Below are 20,870 nucleotides of genomic sequence, written 5' to 3'. Positions count from 1 at the left end.
TAAATAAATTCATTGATGCATTTATTCGCAAAAATACGTGCCTTGCTGCGACCCTCCCAAATGGCTTTTATTAATTTACCACCATCAGTCCCCAATCTGGGACATATTTTCCATAATATAAATGATACAGTGCACAATTATACATATTAAACATAGATATTTCCGACGCGGAATTCAAAATTTATCCAAAAGCTACTGTTCTCTTGTATAAAAGAGTATATTATGGTTAACATTTTTAGTATTAATTGTCATAATTTGTTATATATGTTCCACATTAATTGAGTTATCAGTATATTAATTTATATTTTGCATCTCAAAGAGTTGTGATTTAATGGGTTTTTCTACCAAAAGTTTCACTTGCCGAAGCGTATATAAGATAAATTTCAAAATTTCATTAATTTACTTGAACAAACTCACTTAAATCGCAATTATTTAACAGCTACATTAAAAAATTTACAGACAATTTAATAATTTAATTTAAGAAAATAATTAGTTTCTACGAGTTTCCGTTTAAAAATTGTTTTTTGCTTTTTAACTAGCTTAATCCTTAGCAGAAGTTTTAGTTTGCACAGTTGAAACTATTTAGTTGGCAAAAGAAAGTAGAGCATACTTTTTTGGGATAACAGTTTGAAGTATGGAAATAAAAGAGAGTCTAATATAAAAACAAAGGAAGAATGTTAAAAACGAATTGTAGGAAGACTGGTATTAACTGGATCAAAGACTATCTTTTCTCCAGACTCTAAAGACTAAAGAAATCTCGAAAAATAAGAGATAATTTTGGTGAAAATTGTTTATAATAAAAAGCTTCTACGTTTTTAACGAAATCTCAAAGTTAACGAGGCAAAATTCAATGTAATTTACATAAATTAGAAATGAGCCTTGTGTGTTTCAAACTATAATGTAATTCTTTTTAACGCATTAAGTTTGGCTGCTACAAAATGCACTGTGCAGCTTTACAAACTTTTAACATACCTATAGTGAGGGTATATCCTTTGATACTGTCTGTCGGTGAATTTGATAGTTGTAGGGCAAAGGATTAGCCCAGTAGCCAGTAGTGGAAAGTCAGTGTGCATAATTAATAACTAACTGTATCATGGAATTATTATAATAAATTAATGGAGTTTGGTGTGGTCGCCAGGCAAAGAGTGTATAATTAGCTTTTGGTGTATAACGAAAGACGAGGCAAAGGCACAGGGCACAACGCATAAATAGCGGAAAGCGAAATAAGTTTGTAAAAGGAAAGTCGGTCAGATGGTAAATATTTGTTCATCTCCCGAAGCTATTTGTGTTCAATTTTAGATAAGTAAAGCGTAAAGACTGAATTCTTTTGCCATTCAAGTATATATATAATCATGATCTCAATGATGTTGACTATTAACACACTTCCTTTTTTCTTTTTGAACGTATAAAAATCGCACAGTTTCGCAGTTTCATTGCAAGCAATCAAGAATCTACTTTGTTGGTTTTTATATAGGGCCTTTGTCTGCCTAATGGCTGGCCATAATGTCGTGCCACGCGCCCGTCTACCTTCCATTCTTCCATACAATGACCTATAATTAGCCCCATATTTTGGCATCATCCCTGCCCATGCCTTTGGCCTTTGGATGCGGGATAGGTTCAACGTTTTATTCCGATTATTGCACTACATTTGACTTGAACGCACGAAAGGACACTCGTTCAAGTCATGGACACCATTGGCAAACCATTACGGGGATTCGAATTAAAGATGGCAGTGCTCAAACTTTAGGCGCAGCACAACGTGGCGCATACTTAATTCATAAAACGATAGATAACTGGAGCACATAAAATGCCAAAGCCAACAAAAACTTTGCAACAATAAGTGAAAGAGAACAACCGGTCTTCCGTTCATAAACTGTGGGCAAATGGACAGAAGGGGGGACAGGTGAGGGGTGGAGTTTTGCAAAAATATGAAGCAATCGGCGAGACAATAAATGAAGCAGCCAAACGGAGTCAGGCAACAAAACGCAAAAGAAATGCAATCAAAGCAAAAAGTAATCTCAGCGATAAGTGTGAAAACGTGTCAAATGGCGGGACTCTCAGGACGACCATCGAAAAGCGTTGGGGGCGTGGCATGCAGCTTGACAAGGGAAATCTGTCGGGCATCATCATCATCATCATCGTCATCGTCATCGTCATCGCGGCAGTCAATAAAGCGTAACAATATTTTTCCGCTGTTGAAAAACAGTTGACAAAAAATGGCGACAGTTTTGAGGACATATAAGAGAGAGAGAGATATGAAAAATATTATAAATGCACAAGCTGAAGATAAAACTTGCTGGCAGCAGAAGGCGAATATCTGTAGTGTAGGGAGCTGGTGTTGTCTGTGTGTGTGTGTGTGAGTGTGTGTTTGTGTAAGTGAATGCCTGTGTTTGTGTAAGCAAGTGATTCGTATTTGTAGGGAAAGGGTCGAAACTTTAGCCAGGCCAACGCACATTTGTTGACGCATTAGCACGCACACACACACACACACACACAGAGAGACACACACTCATACTCAACTCGTTATATGCCTCAAAAACGCCATTTCCTTCACACACAGAGATATACACAACACACGCAAACACACACTCTCATACACAATCACTTGACAGAACGACTCGAATTTCCATAATGTCTGCCATGAAAATGCGATCGATTTTCATGTGTGGCAGCAAAAAAAGACATAATGCTGCGGGCGTGTTTGCTTATACACATCTATACATATAAATACCTAAAAAAAACTCTAGCACACACTCACACACACAAGCTAAAAAGGGCTAAAATAGCAAAAGCAGGTTTGGTTAGCCAACTTGTGGGGGTGGGGGGCTATGGTTTTCTGGGGAGGGATGGCCACTAATGGCCTGAGCGCGATTTTTTCTTAGCTTTCATCCGAAAAACATTATTATTGCATTTATTACAAATGTGTTTTTAATGGTAAAGGATTCGTAAATGAAATCACATTTAAATATATACACACACAAACACAAGCCAAACAGCTCCTACACATACATACGCACAAGCGTGTCCTGGACATTTTCATAGATGAGTGACAAAATGCTGACTGATTGAAGCTTCGAGGGGGAAAGTTTAGAAGCTGCAGCCTATCTTAGAAACATGTCTTGGCGGAAATTCCAAAACCTAGGCCAAAATGAAGATTGATGGCTTTTTAGCATTTGTCAGCAAGTTGTGGTAACTTCCCTATCATTCTCTCTCTCTCTCTCTCTTCACTCCACCTACAGCATAAGGCTAATAAGCCGCAAAAATATTTGGTAAAAGGCATTGGAACGTGTTTTCCACAAAAATTTTATTTCAACAAATTTACATTTAATATGACAGTGAAGCGTTTACGTGCGCACCGCAGTTTTTCTTTTTATGGTTAAAAGACTCAAGCTATAAATCTTCATTTTTACGGAAAATTTACCATAATTTTCCAACGTTCTTCTCTTGTCAATCACTTTTACGCTTATTCGTATATATGTAGGTAGCAAGAAAATTGATGTTAGAAAATTAGTGTCCACAAAAACATTCAGGAAGCAAACTGTCAAAATTTGATATCCCCCCCACCCTGACCGTTTTTTTCATATTTTTTACAATAAGTATTATCTGCGATTCCCAATTCATAAAAGTGACTGACGGTATTCGCATAAAGCTAGCAGATTGATCGGTTTAAAGAGCGTATTTTCCAATTAATTTAAAGACCGTATGAAATGTAATCTACAAATCTTCCCATAAGACATTAACTAAAGCAGATTAATGAAACAGTCTTGAAATGTCCAAGATATACTATAATCTTTATACAATATACTTGAAACGTTCTACAATATCCAAATTTATCGAAATTAAAATAGATTTTGAGATAGCAAATCGACTAATAATTAATCAAACATTACAAGGATTTCTTTGTACATAGAATTCCTAGAATAGATTAAATAGATTGTGATCCGATTGTTCAACAATTCTGTTGAGTCACAGCTTTTGTTTATGCTTAAATTTTCTATCTAAAATCAAAATTAACCCACAGCTAAAATTTTAAAACTTTATTTAGTGAAAACTAAGTAATTGTGATACCATTTAATAAGTTTAAGTTCCATAGAAACAACCCACATACGAGGAATGAATTGGGACTTGATGGATGTTGATGGTAAGGGAGGGGAGCAGACAGAATCAACTTGCTTTTCCTGTGGTTTTGGCCTGTAAAACATTTTATAGGCAAATCGATTTTTGTCTAAAGTGCCACACAAACACGCATAAGCATCGACATCAGCATCAGCATCAGCAGCAGCAGGAGTAGCAGCAACGATAATAATAACAAGGACTGTGACAACAGCAACAGCAACAACAACAACAACAATCAAATAACAACAACAACAGCAAGTAGAAAGCAAAATGCTTCCTGACCATGGCTAGACTGTTGAGTCAAAAGCGTTAGCTTATCTACTCAATTTTATCTTTTTTGGCTCACATCAAAGTCAAGCCGAAAAGCAACAGCAAAGGCAAAAAAAAAGAATCAGAGGCAAAACCAAAGCCAAAGCAGAGCCATGCGGAAAATGCCTTTTCATTTGGGTTTTAAAACTTTAAGACTCTTTCGCCTGCTCCTCCCACTTCCTTTCAGTCAACCACAGCAACTTGTTTAGGCAAATTAATGAGCCTCATTTGCAGATTGATGTGCTGCAATTATGCGCCAGGCAACAAGAACAAAAACAACAGACCGTAAAGCACTTAACGCACTGATTCTGATTAAGTGAGCGCAAACATGAGAGTGAGTTTAAGACAACAGCAAATAGAATTCAAGTCAATTTGGTAAGCCTTTAAGGGTAGTCTCACACCATTTGCAGGACTAGTAAGAAAAACGTATGTGCCAAAACCAAGAACTTACGTAGATAATACAGACACGTGTATGTATGTATATGGACACACAGACAACTACATTTCATTCATTGCGGTCAGCAGTCTGTCAATCAAGGCAATACGTCATTGCCAATGCCATTCATATTGACAGGCAAGGCAGACAGGGTAGACCAGCAGACACACCCACCGCTTGCCCCCACCTTGGGGGGAGCCTCGTTTGCCTGTGGCTCTTACTTTTTTTTCTCTGCTTTTTAATGAAGGCTCTGACAATGCCTTCAAGTGCGAGACAACAACAATATTCTAGTTAGGTCTTAAGGGTACGGTGTGCCGGCTATTACAATGCGTCTAAGGTTGATTACAGTATTTTCCTTTTCGCTGTGTTGCCTCGAGTAAGGAATAATGAATTCGATTTCGATTTTGTTTGACCCTGACCAAAAATGTAATATAATTAAAGTCATTTGATTGGCAGACATGGAATTTAAAATAAATATCGGTTTTTTTTCTCTTCTCTTACCCTTCATTTTGACTGCTTTCAGCTTTTTCACTAATGAGAAAAGTTTGAGGCTTCCTTTACCTTTGCCTTTCCCCTTTTTTTTTGGGGATAGACTTTTTAAAGGATTCTAGACTTTTGACTGGCAGGATCTTTGTGTATTCTTGTAGCAAATGTGGGCAATTAACTGTGTGGCAAGTGACTTGCGATTAAACAATGCAAAGTCATAAATCATTACCAATTAGTAAGAGCTATTGCTCCTACATGACATCACTGATTGTTATTGGACTACATACACGATTTAGCCAAGACTAGAAATATACACACACACACACACAGCCAAGCACGGTAATATCAATAACTTAATTAAGATAAATGCGAATTGTATATAGTCCAACAGGCAAAACGGAACGTGGTTACCCAAATGTAATTTTCCGAGGGCGGGAATGTGTGAATTTACCATTGAAGCTTGACTTTAGCCGCTGCTGTCTTAACGAAATTTAGTGGGCTGGAACCCCGAGCCTAATGTATGTATGTATGTTGAAATGTAGATGTCTGTGTGTACATTAATTCGACGCATGTTCTGTTTGTTTATCTGCCATGAACTATACCAAAACACACAACACACTGGCACACACACTCGCACACACACACACATTAAGTCACATAAGACCATCGGCAGGAAGCCTGGCCAAATGTGAAAAATGGATAATAAGTTAATTGCTGTACGTGGCAGAGAATCGTACATAATTTATGTATTTTAGTAATTAATTAAGTGCGCAATAGTGTTAATTTGTTTTCTCTAACACAAAAGGGGCTGCATCAGCCAGAATTGATGTCCTAATATTGTTTGGCCAAAACGACACAAAGGCGACCCCAAAAGACACTTAAATTATGTAGCAACTGATAGTCATTAAAATTTTAATTGAATTATGATATTTTGTATCCACTTGAATGATTGATTTTCAACTACTACTTACTTGATTTTCTCCCACAGTTCCTCGCCAAAATGCTTGAGCACAAGCAGCTCCAAGGCATAGTTAACAAAACCATACTGAAAATGAAATAGAAAGAGAAATACACAGGAATGTTAACTTAAGAGATGATTAAGTACTGAGGTAAATCAATAATTGGGCATTTTTATTAAGCTTCAATTACGCATTACAAATGTGTAATCAAAATGTGTGATGCATTTCCTTGGGCATAGCTTGAAGTGATTATGAAAATTCTTAGACTTATCATTTGATTGATCAAAAAATTTTCTTAAAAATTTTCACAAATCAGTGAAATCAGATGCCAGATTGCGCATTTTGGTAACTTTGAAGAATAGACCAAAAAGTAATCAATTTGATTTGTTTGTGGAATGGGTAGAAACCAGTAGAAGATGACACACAGACGGAGAGAGATGGCGCACAATCAATCGCTTCCGGCGGAAGTAATACTAAACAAGCGAAATACTCGAAATATATTTACATATATTACGTATACGTCTAGGCGTTTGCCACTGTTTGTATTAAACACACACAATCACACACACACAACATATCGAGTGTTGTCTGTGACTGTTGCTATTACTGCTTTCATTTTCTTTGAATGAACATGTTTATGGTATAAATCGAACTGATATTTAATGTTCATTGCTTTGCTTGCAAGCAATACATCAATTCTTTCAAACAATCACAGCAAAATTGTCATCACTTCTTCGACTTGTGTATGAAAAATGTTAAATTATTTAATTTTATTTATAGCGAATCAAAAGTATTTTCAAAAAAATTATATTGTTGATTTAATCGTTGGTGTTGACTTACCATATTTATTGCCTCTTTGTATTCACTTGTGGTCGACAGAGAGAGAGCGAGAACTTTTATTCACAATTTCTCATATAGCATATCAATTTATTTTAGTATTTGGTTTCGGTCGTTTTGGTTTGCCTTAATTGATTCATTTGTTTCACATTCAAAATGTTATAAAACTGAGAAATGCAAATGAAACACCATTTCATTAGAGTTTCAAATGAAACCTCACACATGCAAGCATAAAATTATTTGGTTTTTCTTCTGTTTTTGGTCGAGTGCAAGGGGGGAGGGGGGCTTTTATTTTTGTGGCATTAAAAACTTTAGACCGAGGCCTGTTTTTGGAATATGCATTCAAATCAAATATTTAAATGAACGGAAGGAGCAAAGTTAGGCCAAGTGGCCCATAAGCCTTGTATAGCAACAACAACAACAAAAAGTTAACAGCAACAATTCTCTTTTAGGGCCATTTGTTGGCAGGGCATTGGAATGGGTATATATATGTATGTATATATTTTTTTTCATATGTTTGTCCGTATTGTATTGTGTTGCATGCCTGCACGCCAACATGCAACATGTGCAAAACTCTAAAGGCACATCACCCAGCAAAAGCAAAACCAGCCAGGCAAACACATGGCCATAGCCATAGCCATCAATTGGGTCACAATAAAGGCATGCAAAACGGCAAAAAAAAAAAAAAAAAGAAATACAAAATAACGAGTAAAAAACGGAGCAACAGAAATAAAACAATTTGCATATCAACGGCTCTTGAATGCCGCATACAGATGATGGCAAGAACTTGAGACTAGAGAGACTACGAAAGTTATATAACCCCTGCCATGGTAGGGTATATTAGAAAGAGGCTAAAAAGCCAAGGAGATGGATGCATGAACAACAAAAATGGCAGCAGTAATAAAAAAAGAAGAAACGAAGTAGGTACAACAACCGGCACAAAAGGCTGGTTAATTACACACACAATCAGGCCAAACACACACACACACACACACATAGACCATGGCAGGGCCTGTGCTCTGGGTGCTCTCCAAATTTATGCAGCATTTCCACTGCACGGCAATTGAGGTGTTAAGATTGCCATATCTACAGGCTTGAAATACAAAAAGTAACCTTAAAGTAACTAAAACTATTCTATAACAGTTCAAAAAGGATGCTCAAAGTCTAATGAACAGATGATCATTTATATATATAGATTGCAGTCTTATCAAAGATAATGTTTCCAAGAATATTCTGGTTTTAAGACCATAATATAAGCTATATGTTAATGCTGTATTCATGTTTAAATTCAAAGGTTTTTTGAGACTTCTAAGAAGTTGTTTATTATTTCGGTTTGTGGTAAGTTATGATTTCACAAGGACGAAATCTTACTTCTCCTTAGATGTATGGATAATGTTAAAATTCAACCATTAAAATCAAGTCATATTTATGAAAATGCTTTGAGGAAGTAGTAAATATTTGATTAATATTGATATTCTTTTTCCTAGAAAGTATTTCTTCTTTCAAACTCATTTCTATTCCTTATATTTCTATATTGTTTTCAGAAATAAACTCCTTACTATTTGTTTTAAAATTTTAATGCTTTGTGTCTTGAAAGGAGCTTCTATTGCTTTGTTATGATGCCTATGGAAATACATTTACTTTGAAAATCTAAGCATATCATTATTATTAACGCTATCAGCCATAAGTAATCCAATTTGGGTTAATGTTAATTTCCAGCAAACTCCCGACCTTCGCGTTAGATTTCACAAGAAACAAGAAAAAAAAGGGGAAACAAAATATCGATTTTTGTCCATCTTTCAGAACATTTGTTGTTTGCCCATTAGCAGACTCGTTAAGGTATACATTATTTAGAAAAAGTAGGTACATACATATGTATATATAAAGAGTATACAAAGTATATACAACTAGTTAATATATATAGTAACTTTTGCTATCGTTCTCTTATTGAATCTGGCTTTTACTTTATATATATATATATACATATATATAGATGGCGTTATAATCAGTTGAATTTCGACCAAACAGACAACATTTTTTGTTAAATACTTTTAAGCCCAGGTCATTAATGTTGACACAAGAAGTCAACTTTCGATTGAACGAATTTTAATTACGTGCCACATTCGACATTTTCAATAAGAGATTACCGAACTGGGTCCTTGCGTGTCCGCGCCAAAAGTGTGTAAATAAAATGGAGCCAACCAACCAACCAACAACGTCAAGAGAACTCTATGTCGAAGATGGCGAAAAGCATTTAATTTTGTTTCCTTAAATTGAACTATTTTCGGTTGATGAACACGCCATTTGGTAATTGCGGTATTGCGGGTCTGACATTGATATTAAAAGCGGACGAAATCTGAAAAGCAAATTGATATTTACTCGAGTTCTGTCAATTTAGCACCAAGCTGACAATAACTGAGTTAATGATGAGCCAGCTATTACATAGGCAAGGGCACAAAATGTGCCTCAATGGCATATAAACAGAGAGGAGACTGAAACAATTGTCAATTTGCCTGTGGGTTGTGCATGGCCGGATGGATGAATGGATGTGGGACTGGGACTGTGTGGGTGTGTGAAGAACTGTGTTGGCTAGACATTTATCAAATATAATAGCGTCCAGTGACAACAACTAAAACAACTGTTAGCAAATTGCCGTTGGCACGCAAAGCCAAATGTCTAATAAACTTTGACATATTGAGGCAAATATTTCCAACTGGAAATTGTTTGGTGTTTCTGTTAACTTTTATTTTTTTGTATTATTTTTGTTTTTGCAAAACACAAAAGCATAAAACATAAATTATGTGCATGGACACAAAGATAAATAATAAGGTAAAGTATTCAAACACACACACAGAGAAAGTGCTGTGTCTGTGTGATATGATATAAATGATGGGCAACATTCAAACAACTGAAAGTAGGCTTTAATATTTTTTTAAAGAATTGCGCATACGCCGCATTGGCCACAAGCAAAATGACTTATTTCTATTGTTCGTTTCAAGTCAGTGGCAAAATTATGCTAAAGTTCTTCTCGTTCTGTCTCGTTTCTTGTTTGTTTGTTTTTGCTAAGAAGTTATTTTTTATTTTTCACTTGTGATTTATTTGTTTTGTGTGTTTTTTTTGTATTGTATTTCGCTTTCACTTTAGTTTTACTTTCACACTCACTGTCGCACACTGACAAGAGACACAAACACACACACACGCACAGAACTTTCACTTGATGTGTGTGCTTGGCTGACTTTTCTGATAAGCGAATCGCGTGCCAGCTTCAGCTTCAGAAATAATGTTCCTTCTATGCCTTTACACAGAGAGAATGAGGATTGCCGATGCCGTTGCCGACGGTGTTTTCCGTTCCCAGTTTGGGGTACGCAATGAACAACTCGCTTTAACCAGCCGTCGAAGACTGAGTTGGCATTGCCTTGTGCAAGTCGTATTAAAGGCGGCAACTAAGCCAGGACACTTGTGTGCGCTTTTCAGACTTTGCCACAGCCGCCTGCCGCCTGCCGCCTGCCGTTAGATCTGGCCTGCTGCCTGGTGGTCTGGTGCCTGCTCCTGTCAGTTGCCCGCTGCCTGCCGCCTGCCAATTGCCTGGTCCACTCAGCTGTTTGTTGTTGTTGTTGGTCCTGGCATGTAAACGATGAGAGGATTCGGAATTGGTTTCGGATTCGGCAAAAAAGCTCCCATATAGCCAAAAAGCTCGCTCTTTGTGGTCCTTTCTCTCCCATTCTCTCTCTAGCAACTAAAAATGGCGCCAATAAAATTTTTGAAATTTCTGAATAATAGAAATTAGCAGTAATTTCTATAATTAATCCAGCTCTTCGCTTAAACTTTGGCATCAAATTTATAGAATTTTTCTTTGGGGCATAAAATATTTAAAAATAGTTTAATATTTAACAAGTAGTTTGACATTTTAATTAGAAGTTATTACAATATTTATCAACCAAAAATATATATTTCAATCCTATAAGATTTTATAAAATTGTAATAAAATGTTAAGGTTTTTCTAATAATTTTAGCCATGAAAGGACATTTAATTGTTAGTTAAAACCTCAAATATTAGTTACCGTTCACAGATCTTGTACATATATATATAACTACATTTGCCAGGCAAAAAGTTTTTGCATTTTATTTGTAAATGTAAGAACGATGTCAACATTTTTGGCAGAATTCCAATTTTCAATTCAATGTAATCGGCTTATTATTCTTGCTTTATGTTTCATGGGGAACTTTATTTTTCAACGAATTTGCATGTCTAAAAAGCTATCAGCACTGTGGTAGTTATTCCTAGTAGTCCTTACGCGTTTTCTCTTCTTTTTTTATGAACTGGGGCGAGTGTGGTCGGTGGTCTGTCTGTTTTTTGTCTCCCTTCAGTCAATGGCATACGCATAATTTCACCACAACAATAGATTTTCAGTTTCAACTTCAGTCAGGCATATGAAAATTTATGCTGTCCCCTAGAAAAACGAGTCCCAGTGATAAAGGATTTCTAATGCCAGTTGTTTGTCTGAAATAAAATGCAGATGAACAAATATTTTTTGGTTGAGTTGAGAATAATTTGCAGGTGCAAAAGAGTTAATTTTCTTCCTCCTTCTTTATTTTATTGCACATTTTCTACAATGAATGAAAATTACGTTAAGCCAGTGCATCTTTATAATGGTTATTCAGAGTTATTATTAACGCCATGGTGGCGTTTTAATTTCGCCTTTATTGTCAACAAACCGACAAAGGTTGGACCATCAGAAAGTAGCCAGTAACTAGAGTAAAAGCAGCAAGAACAACAACCAACCAACAGCCATGTTGTCCGATAAACGTCAGAATAAAGCCTAAAGGCCGCACTGGCGTTGACAGGACAACAGAGTTGCTGACACTGATGGAGGAGCAAAGAGCTAGGTAAACCGGCAGAGGTTAACCCAAAGCTAGTCAAACTGAGCAACTGGGCAAGTTTAAAAGAAAATCCAAACAAAAGCTGACTAACATTAGCTCTTGCCAATGCAGATAAGAAACAGACGATATAAACGTTCAAATTTTGTAGAAAAGTTGTGGAAAACCTAAAGGTATATAGGGTCACTATTAGGAAATATATGGGTAACTATGAAATTTACTTTCAAAAAGTCCCTTAAAAGTTTGTTATAAGACCTTCAGAAAATTTATGTTTTTCATTGGCTTAAAAGACTTAAATATATCTTAATATAAATATATATAAATGATTAGGAAATTCATTTTGCATTCTGCTGAACTTCTACAAGATTTTTAATATTAATTGAAACGTAAAATTGTTTGATGGAAGATTGAATAAAATGTAATAAAGAGTGAATGGCAAAGAGTCAAAGGGGAAAGAAAAATTCATCAAGCAAACTGCAATTGACTATCCTGTTTTTTTTTTAAAACGTTGACTATCTGGTTGGCGTTTAATTAAGAGGCACAGAAAGCAGTAAAAGCAATAGAGTCAAGTTTTGGGATTTCTCGTTACACACACACAGATACAGATACACAGATATACACAGATAGACTAACACTGGCACAGGCTTTGGCGATGTAAATGCCTTGGGGGATAATGTAAAATCTTTATCCGTGGGTGATGTGGATATGCAAGTTGATTTGTTTGTATGTATGTGTGTGCGTGCGTACATGCCCAGCGGGCGTAACTAGCGCACAGAAACAAAAGGACAAGTGCAGCAGGATAATCGCATCACACTTGAGTAAATAAATTTGTGAAGTGGAACCAACTTTGTTGGCGCACTTCACACAGGCCAAAAACATGTAGCCAGGATTTTTGTCTGTTATAGTCGAACGGTAACAGAGAATTTCAACCTTCATATTCATCTACTTGTCTTTTTTTCCTCTTCTTCTTTTTTTTTTTTGTGGGTAGACCTCTTGAAAGTGCCAGCAGGTTTTTGGTAAATTTTCTTGCCAAGATACCAACTAGATAGAAGGAGAAACAAGAGAGAAAGATAATAAACAAGAAATAAGTTTTTTACTCGACTGCTAGTTCGATTGGAATACATATTTATCGAGTTGTAGTTGATTGTCTTCGTTGATAGTTTCATTGAAAGATATTTAAGATGTATCTATATGGTATTAAGGGTAACCCATTAATGAATTTAAGTTCATTAAATACACTTTCAATGAAAGTTTATTAACTATTGGGTGAGTGAATCTTAAAGTCAAGGAAATTATATAGCAGAAAGCACGAGTTTTATTCTCTAAAATATTATAAAATTATATAAATGAAAGGGAAATTAGTTTCCAATACTTGGTGCATTTTAAATAACAACTTATTAGGGTTGCTTCTTAATACTTTCAAAGTTAATATAAATCAATTTGTGTCCGGGAATAAATAATTAATGGTGAGTTAACATATTATTAACCGCATTTCATTAACTCTTGGCTAATAGAACATCCCATAATTAATAGTTTTGGAAATTCAAGACTTGAACTATTAAAATTGATGAATCCATTCAACTTAAAAAGTTAGTCGCTTTGCATTTAAATTATTTTTGGACCACTTGTATATATAGTTGATTTATTCCCCATGTCTTTGGCTAAGCTTGTTAAGCTAATCAAATTACTTGGTGACTAAAAGTTTAAATAGCTCATTTATGTGATTATGTTTTTCTTTTTGGCAGCCTTAATTTCAATTTATAATAACTACAGACAAGCCTGAAGTCAAACTACATCCAAACTATTGATTTTTATGAACAACAAGATGCATGTTGAGAAAATTATGTATGGAAACCCAGGGGCAATGGAAAATAACAACAAGAGCCAAGCAAGAGAGCAACTATGGTCATTAAATTGCATTTCTCTTTCGATTAGGTGAATGTTTAACAATGTATGAGGTCAACTTTTGATATAGATAATACTTTTTTTTGTGTAGCTGTTTCTAAATATTAGTAAAGTAGTTGAATGTCGAAATCCAATAAGTGATTGGAAGCCAAGTGATTTAGGTGTTGACAGCCGCAAAGTGAGAAGAAGTAACGCGCGCGAGTCATTCAAGTCTCAAGTGAACTTTAACAAAACAAAAAAACAAAAAAAAATAAATAAATAAATAAATATAAAAGCCAACAAAAAAAAGAGGCAACGAAGAAATATCAAGTGATCATTAAATGATGTTGGTAATTATTCCAGAGCTGATTATTCAGCTTTTATTATTTTCAGTTTGTATAAACGAAAGATTGCAATCTTGAAATGTTTGCTCTGTGACATGCATTCGCTACTGACCGGTTGACGTTTCGTCTTGAATGGCTTTTAGCTGACTGTAGTATAAATAGAAACGTCATTTAACAGTATTGCGGGTCTAGTCGGTGAAAATCTAAGGGAAGCTCAGAAGAAAAGCTAAATATAGACCGCAGTGGCGCGACAATAAGGAAGTTTGTATACCCTTTCAGCGACCAACGACAAAGAAAATATTGAAACTATTTGTTATTGTAAATTATTTATAGTTAATTGGATTTAAAGAGAACTGATTTCGCTCTCGAAACGACAGGTCTATATATAAAAGTAGAAGTTATTTGTACTTATAAAGAACAGCTGAAATCTAAACTTGCTAAAGTATTTAAAATATATGGAAAAAAGGAAGAAATAATTAATTTCAAAACAAAATATATGAATTTTTCGGCACACATTTTTTATAGCCTCAATCGATTTTTTCTATATTTTTAATCCATATGTATATAAAGTCATGACGAAAAAGAATAATATTTATTTTGCAAGCGTATAGAGCATTTATTTTGCTCTTCAAGTTAAAGACTTACAGACACTCTTTTAAAAAAATTGATCTTAAAACTAAAATATAATAATTCAATTTATCTTAAACCAAAGTCCTTTCCATTTCATTTCATTCATGGTTTTCTGTTTAATCATAGACTTTATATTTCATATTTTTAGTGGCTTCAAAGTGCTGAAAAAAGAAGAATACCTTTTATTTTGGTCTTCGTATAGGGCATAATGACAATTACTATTCAATGTGATGAGATTGAAAAAATTCTTCAAACAGTCAATCGTAGTGCTTAGTTGGATTAACAAGCTGAAAGCTGTAGCTATAAACTAGAATTAAATATTGTTTATATAGAAAATGAATGAGTTTTTAATTTTTTTAATAATAACTTGTTGCATTGGTGAAATCTCTATGCATGTTCGATTAACCGAACTCATGACAACGGAAAGAAGTGTTGGCCTTAAGTTGTTTCCCTCGGATATTCAACCTATAATCGATTCGCGCAAATGTTTGGATCTCTGTCATTTAGAATACTTTCGATATTTTCCTTGTTTGCAACAAAATGGACAATATGCAGATAATCCAATACTTGAATGTCAGCAAAGTTACTGCGAAGCAGAAAATGTTGATCATCTTTACGAGACGAGAACTGAGAATGGAACTTCTTTATGGCAAATGCATACCAATCGAATCGAAAGGACTAAAGTTGGTGAAAAAGCTGCATTTCGGGACTTGTGTTTGGACTCGGAGGGATTTCCCAAGAGAAGGCTTTGCATGGAGCAATCTGTGTGGCAGCCCCTGGAAAATTTAACATGTCATCGAGGCAGCGAATCGAATATGCAATTGAATCATTTGATAAATCAAATTAAAGCTGGGCAACATACCCAAATAGCTGAATTAAGACGAGAGTTGACCCGATGGCGTGGACAGCTTTCGCTTATTGATGTCTTCAATATTGGCAACATGTTTGCCCATCTCCAGGAGCAGCTTCAGAGGGAAGCCACACTGGGCCCTGAGTTGGTTGGCATTTGCCTCGAGGTAATGGCAAGCAGTGCAAAAGTCTTGAGACGCTCTGCAAAATTGAATGCCACCAACATATTGCTCAGTAAATTTGAAGATTATATGGATACACTGGCTCCAAAAATGGTTCCCAACGAGAAATGCTCCAGCAATAAGACAATGGAAGCCAATAAAGGCAACGTTAGTGAAGTGGAGAATGTAAGCTTTAATCACCATGGTGTCCATAGTCTGATAAGTGGCAATCTTAGTGTTTTCTTTGTCAACCCTCAATGTGATAATATCACTGGAATAGCCATTTATTCAGAGGGTTCTTCTGATCTCTATAAGAGTAGCAGTGGATTCTGGTATCGCTTCTTGCGATGGAATGAGAGCTTGGAAGAGCTTAGACAAGAAACGAATTTGGAGACAGCAACCTTCATGCCACAGAAACTTTGGTCGGCCTTGCAAGTGAAAGGTGCGAACTATGTGGTATTTAAAGTTTATTCCCATGATAATCTGTTTGTGGAGACAACAGAGCAACGCAGCCGACGACCTCACAGCAAAGTACTATCTATTTCCCTACCTGGGCTGGAAGGTAAGTAGAATTGTCATTTGAACTAACTTTATTGTGGAATTAATATGCTTTACTTTTACAGCTTTGACACTGCCCGAGGTATTGCCTTTTCTGCTACGCAATGAGAATCTTCGTCAACCCGATGCGAGAGCCATCAGTTTGGGCAGTGGCTGTGGTTATTGGAACTATAAGACTTGGCTAAGTGATGGCGTTACCACCAATAACAAATGGAATGTGCTGCATGATCCACTTATCGTCTGTTATGCCCATCATTTGACACAGTTCTCATTCTTATTGGGTGCCAGCTATAGTCAAAAGAACGATCTTTTAAGTTCAGAATCTTTACACTTTAAGATTTTGGATTATATTACCATAATCGGTTGCTTTCTCTCACTAATCGGCCTATTGGGCATCTTCGTGATGGCCTCGATATTTCGGAAATTTCGCGAATCGGCTTCAACCAAAGTACTTCTCCATCTCTGTGCGGCCTTGACCCTTCAAATGTTGCTCTTTATCATACTAAATATTGATGAATGGACTCGAAATTTACGTAATTTGAATGGTTGTCTGTTTTTGGGAGCATTGCTGCACTATTCGGTCTTGGTTGTGTTTTTTTGGATGCTAATCATAGCATTTTTACAATATCAACGTTATGTAACAGTTTTGGGTGCCCAACGACCACAACGTTACATATTAATTAGTTCTCTAGTGGCTTGGATTTTGCCATTTTTGGCTATACTCGCGCTAGTGCTAGTGTCACCTTCATTATATAAAGCCCATGACAATGGAAGTCTAGTTACCATCTGTTATCCCTCGGGCAAGTATTTGCTTTACTCTGTCATATTACCCATAGTCGTGATAACATTTGCCAATGGCTGGATGGTAGGCTGCATTATCTATAGCATTCATGGAACGGCTAGTCTAAATGCCAAACGCCAAAGAATTTTCCAAGAACTGAAACTCTTTGTGCTCTTATTCTTTCTATTGGGCTTAACCTGGATCTTTGGCATTTGCAATTATATGCAATTTGGCATTACATTCTCATATCTATTCTGTCTGACGGCCACATTGCAGGGCTTCGTCTTATTCGTCTATTTCTGTTTAATTAACAAAACCAATCGAAAGTTATGGTTGACTCTTATTGCGGGATCTTCAAAATATTCTCAAAACGGAAATCGTGCAGTTGACTCCATGGAAAGTTCGTTTGTTAAGAATATTAGTCATATTTAAAAAAATTACTTACTAATGTCAACAATTTAAGTAGTTTGTCATCTAATAAAGAGCAGACTAAACTTATATTTCATATTAGAATAGTGAGTTTATCTATTGTCATTTTCGGAAAGCAACCTAGCGAACTTAATTTGGTTTTCATTTTGTCTATTTTTATATAAAATTGGAAACAGTTCAACTTTAGATAGATCAAACTCGGCTAAACCTAAACTAAATTTAAAAAGTAATGCACTTTTGAGCTAGCCAGAAGAAGTTGAATCGTTATAAATAGTAAATAAAACTCTAAAAATATAATTTTATTAAATGTTCGTAGTTTTTTCTGATGTAACCATCGCTTAAAATTAGAAACAATCGGTATACCAAAATCGGTCCTCCAAAATTTCCAAGGTTTTAATGGAATTTGCAAAAAATTTAATACATTTATATCTTTAAACATCGGCTAAAAATTCACTGACTTACAGACATTTGAAAATTGGGTTTCTGAAAAAGTCTTCATTTAACTTTTAAATCTTAACTGACTCTCAGTTTTTTGAATTCAAATTGAAACTGTCACCCTGTGCTTAGCTGGTCACCCTGTTAAGCTACTTTCAAAGCTGATCTAAAAGTTCAAAACCAGATTTAGGGGGTAAGTACTAAAAGCTCTTGGTCGGACTTGCAAGTCTTAGTTCGTATTTAAACCCAATGCTAAACTTAGACCTCTTGGTGTGCCGCCTTCCGTTCCGTTTTAATTTATATCGTTTCTAATTTATGTAAATGAGAAACTTTAGTTTTTGTTTTTTTTTGTATTTTTGGTGAATGTATTTTTTAATTTTTTGGTTTTTGGTTGAGCGTGTTGTGTGTGTCTCATTTTGTTTTTTTTATTGTCAATGATAAGGTCGTAACTGTTTGTTATATTAACTTAATTATATGTATGTATTTGTTAAATATGCCTACGTTTGATTGGCCTTATGATGGTGGTGGTGTGGTCAAGAATTAAAATATCATTAAAATTATATAAGAACCAGTAAGATTAAAACAAATTAACCTCATTCACTGGTTACTGGCCACAGCTGAGAACGGCATTCCAAAAGTCAGCAGCAGCAACAGAATTTGGCCAACTTGTTTCAACAACTAAAGATGCCGACAAAAACAACGACTGAAAGGCGCAAAACATTCTCAGTCTCAGCGGCGAATCAAAAGCAGCCTTAGCGGTATGTAAGAACTTCCGGGAACCACATCCTGGCCCTCGGGTAGGAAATTCTGGGCATAGTTCTTTGGTGTCGGCGTGTTTGGTGGCAAGGCATATTCCAAGTTATTCTGCGAACCGGCCAACACCAGCTGCTGCTGCTGCTGCTGCTGCAGATGTTGCTTTGGCTTGTCTGGTTGCACTTCCGCCTTGCCCTGCTGGGCTATTGCTCGAGGGGAGAACAACGCAAATGTGTTGTCCGCCTGCTGGAAACGTTGCAAATGTCCTTGAATAATTCTACGCAGGGCGGCCATAGTTTTGGCACTAGTCTCCGTACTAGGTGCGGCATAGTAGTAAGACCGTTTTGGCAAATAATCGCGACTCTGGGTGGCGGCCAGGACCACAGTCAGTAGTGTTAGCAACTAAAAGATAAATTACAGAATTTCCCATTCAGTGATAAATGACTCGACAACAGCAGGCGTAAAACTTACACAAAAGCACGTCCGATACATTATTAAGTGTGATTTTGTCTCTTTGTTGTTGCTGTTATTTTTTTTGCTTAGGCCCAACGCACAACTAGCACATAGGGTCTCTCGAGTTTCGAATCTTCAACCGCACTCCGGTTCGTTTAACAGAAGACTAAATCGTTATTATAAAGCGTCTCGACGTTCAGCTCGTCGCCAACCCGTTTCAAGTTCAGGGTCTTGACTTCCTGCATTTACATAAATTTCTATCAGGCCAGAAAAAACATTCTCCACTTTAAAGTTAGACCAGCTTGCTCCGGCTGGCACGTGATTTATGCAAACGTCCCCAAACTCAATGTTCACTATCTACTTTTTGGCAAGCTTTGTTAGGTGCGACTTCAATACCCTTAACAAGGGGTATATGCAACCCCTATACTTTTATCTATAAAGAAACTATGTAGAAACTTTAGTTTGGTATGTCAATGTGATTATTTCTGTTTGACTAAAATTTATTACATGTTAGATTCTCTATTACACAAATTAGTTAATTAGTTGTGTGTGTTCTTCTTTAATTTATTCGCTCTTCTTATCATACCTATTCGGTGGGTCAGTGTAGACCAACTCAAAGTATAATATTGGGCATAAAGGAAACAATTTTGTATTAAGGAATAGTTTTTAAGAATATAATTTACTACTACTCTTCAAACGATTCTGATTATAAGTGCGTTATAGGCATTGAATTCTATGTAGACGATAAATTTGAAAACCCTTTAAGATGCTTTCAGCAAAAATGTGATAAAAGGAAAGAGGAGAGTAGCCATTTAAAATATAATTCGAATATGTTTTTATATTACTTACTTTGAATCCAATAAAGTCCAAAAACTCTTCAAATGTCTACTTAAATATTTCATTAATGTTCAGATCTTAAGCTTTTAAAATGTATCTTAAGTTTGGCTTAACCATAGTAGACTACCACAGCATATAATCAGAATAATAATGATAAAGGAATCTGTATTCAATTATTTTAGCCAATTTTATATCACACTCTTAATAGAGTATAGAAAATGCAACATAGTGTAGCCTGGCTGTCACCCTGTTGTTTTTTTTTGTATCTTCGTCAATCCAGTTTAATCGATCAACGAATTCCCACTAACCAAGGCAAGTTAACAAGCCAAACCTGGCTATTTTTCATTTCAAGTGTTGAGATTTCAGTCGATTGTCTGCAGAATATGATTCGCTCTGAATAGTATGAGGTTTGCTGTGATTTTTTTTTTGTGTTTTTTTTTTGGTTCATGGAGACAGACTGCTAGACAAGTTGGCAGTAGTTTACGCCATTATAATTATGTAAATTCATTTTGATTTAGCTGCATAAATCAAGTTTATGAGCGCTCGCTCATAACACGCACACAGAATTAGCATAATGTTTTCCACTATATAGAGCCGATCACCAGCACCATCTAACATATATGTATACATATAGAGATGTAAATGCATAAAAAACGACTAGATTTTGTTTTGAATTGGCAAGTTTTTGGTCTTAACAATGCCTCAATAGAGGAGATATATTTATATTGATTTTTA

The 20,870-nt window shown here is 35.7% G+C and overlaps 3 protein-coding genes across 4 annotated transcripts in view; 1 reads left to right on the top strand and 2 right to left on the bottom strand.

Moving 5' to 3' along the window:
* Nucleotides 1–10,549, bottom strand: part of LOC6649546 (guanylate cyclase soluble subunit beta-1) — a 40,500-nt gene extending 29,951 nt beyond the window's left edge. The window contains exons 1-3 of one of the 2 annotated variants that reach the window (XM_023179784.2): nucleotides 10,306–10,549; nucleotides 7,147–7,310; nucleotides 6,319–6,392 (exon numbers count right to left, since the gene is read on the bottom strand). In XM_023179784.2, the coding sequence (XP_023035552.1) occupies nucleotides 6,319–6,392; nucleotides 7,147–7,149 (77 nt within the window). In that variant the 5' untranslated portion in view covers nucleotides 7,150–7,310; nucleotides 10,306–10,549. The remainder of the gene's footprint in view (nucleotides 1–6,318; nucleotides 6,393–7,146; nucleotides 7,311–10,305) is intronic. The other variant, XM_047009203.1, reaches the window with a different exon arrangement.
* A 4,941-nt stretch (nucleotides 10,550–15,490) lies between these two features.
* On the top strand, nucleotides 15,491–17,660 carry LOC6649545 (adhesion G-protein coupled receptor G2). The gene is made up of 2 exons (XM_047009419.1): nucleotides 15,491–16,451; nucleotides 16,513–17,660. Exons 1-2 carry the CDS (start codon nucleotides 15,533–15,535, stop codon nucleotides 17,658–17,660), a joined length of 2,067 nt encoding a protein of 688 aa, XP_046865375.1. The 5' UTR covers nucleotides 15,491–15,532.
* A 972-nt stretch (nucleotides 17,661–18,632) lies between these two features.
* Nucleotides 18,633–19,337, bottom strand: LOC6649883. The gene is made up of 2 exons (XM_002071959.4): nucleotides 19,317–19,337; nucleotides 18,633–19,247 (listed from the first exon to the last, which is right to left on the bottom strand). The coding sequence occupies exons 1-2, from the start codon at nucleotides 19,335–19,337 to the stop codon at nucleotides 18,822–18,824; spliced, it is 447 nt and encodes a 148-aa protein (XP_002071995.1). The 3' UTR covers nucleotides 18,633–18,821.
* Between the last annotated feature and the right edge of the window lie 1,533 nt (nucleotides 19,338–20,870).

This window comes from Drosophila willistoni, chromosome 3R, assembly GCF_018902025.1.
Source record: "Drosophila willistoni isolate 14030-0811.24 chromosome 3R, UCI_dwil_1.1, whole genome shotgun sequence".
Taxonomy (NCBI): domain Eukaryota; kingdom Metazoa; phylum Arthropoda; class Insecta; order Diptera; family Drosophilidae; genus Drosophila; species Drosophila willistoni.
Note: the sequence above shows the minus strand (reverse complement) of the source record. Positions and strands in the feature narration are given on the sequence as shown.

Bases quoted from the DNA above. Each gene is read 5' to 3' on its own strand.
- LOC6649883 (XM_002071959.4), bottom strand. From the start codon at position 19,337: ATGTATCGGACGTGCTTTTGT. The intron at 19,248-19,316 runs GTAAGTTTTACG...TTTATCTTTTAG, and splicing joins TGTATCGGACGTGCTTTTGT to TTGCTAACACTACTGACTGT.
- LOC6649545 (XM_047009419.1), top strand. From the start codon at position 15,533: ATGCATACCAATCGAATCGAAAGGACTAAAGTTGGTGAAAAAGCTGCA. The intron at 16,452-16,512 runs GTAAGTAGAATT...TTACTTTTACAG, and splicing joins TTCCCTACCTGGGCTGGAAG to CTTTGACACTGCCCGAGGTA.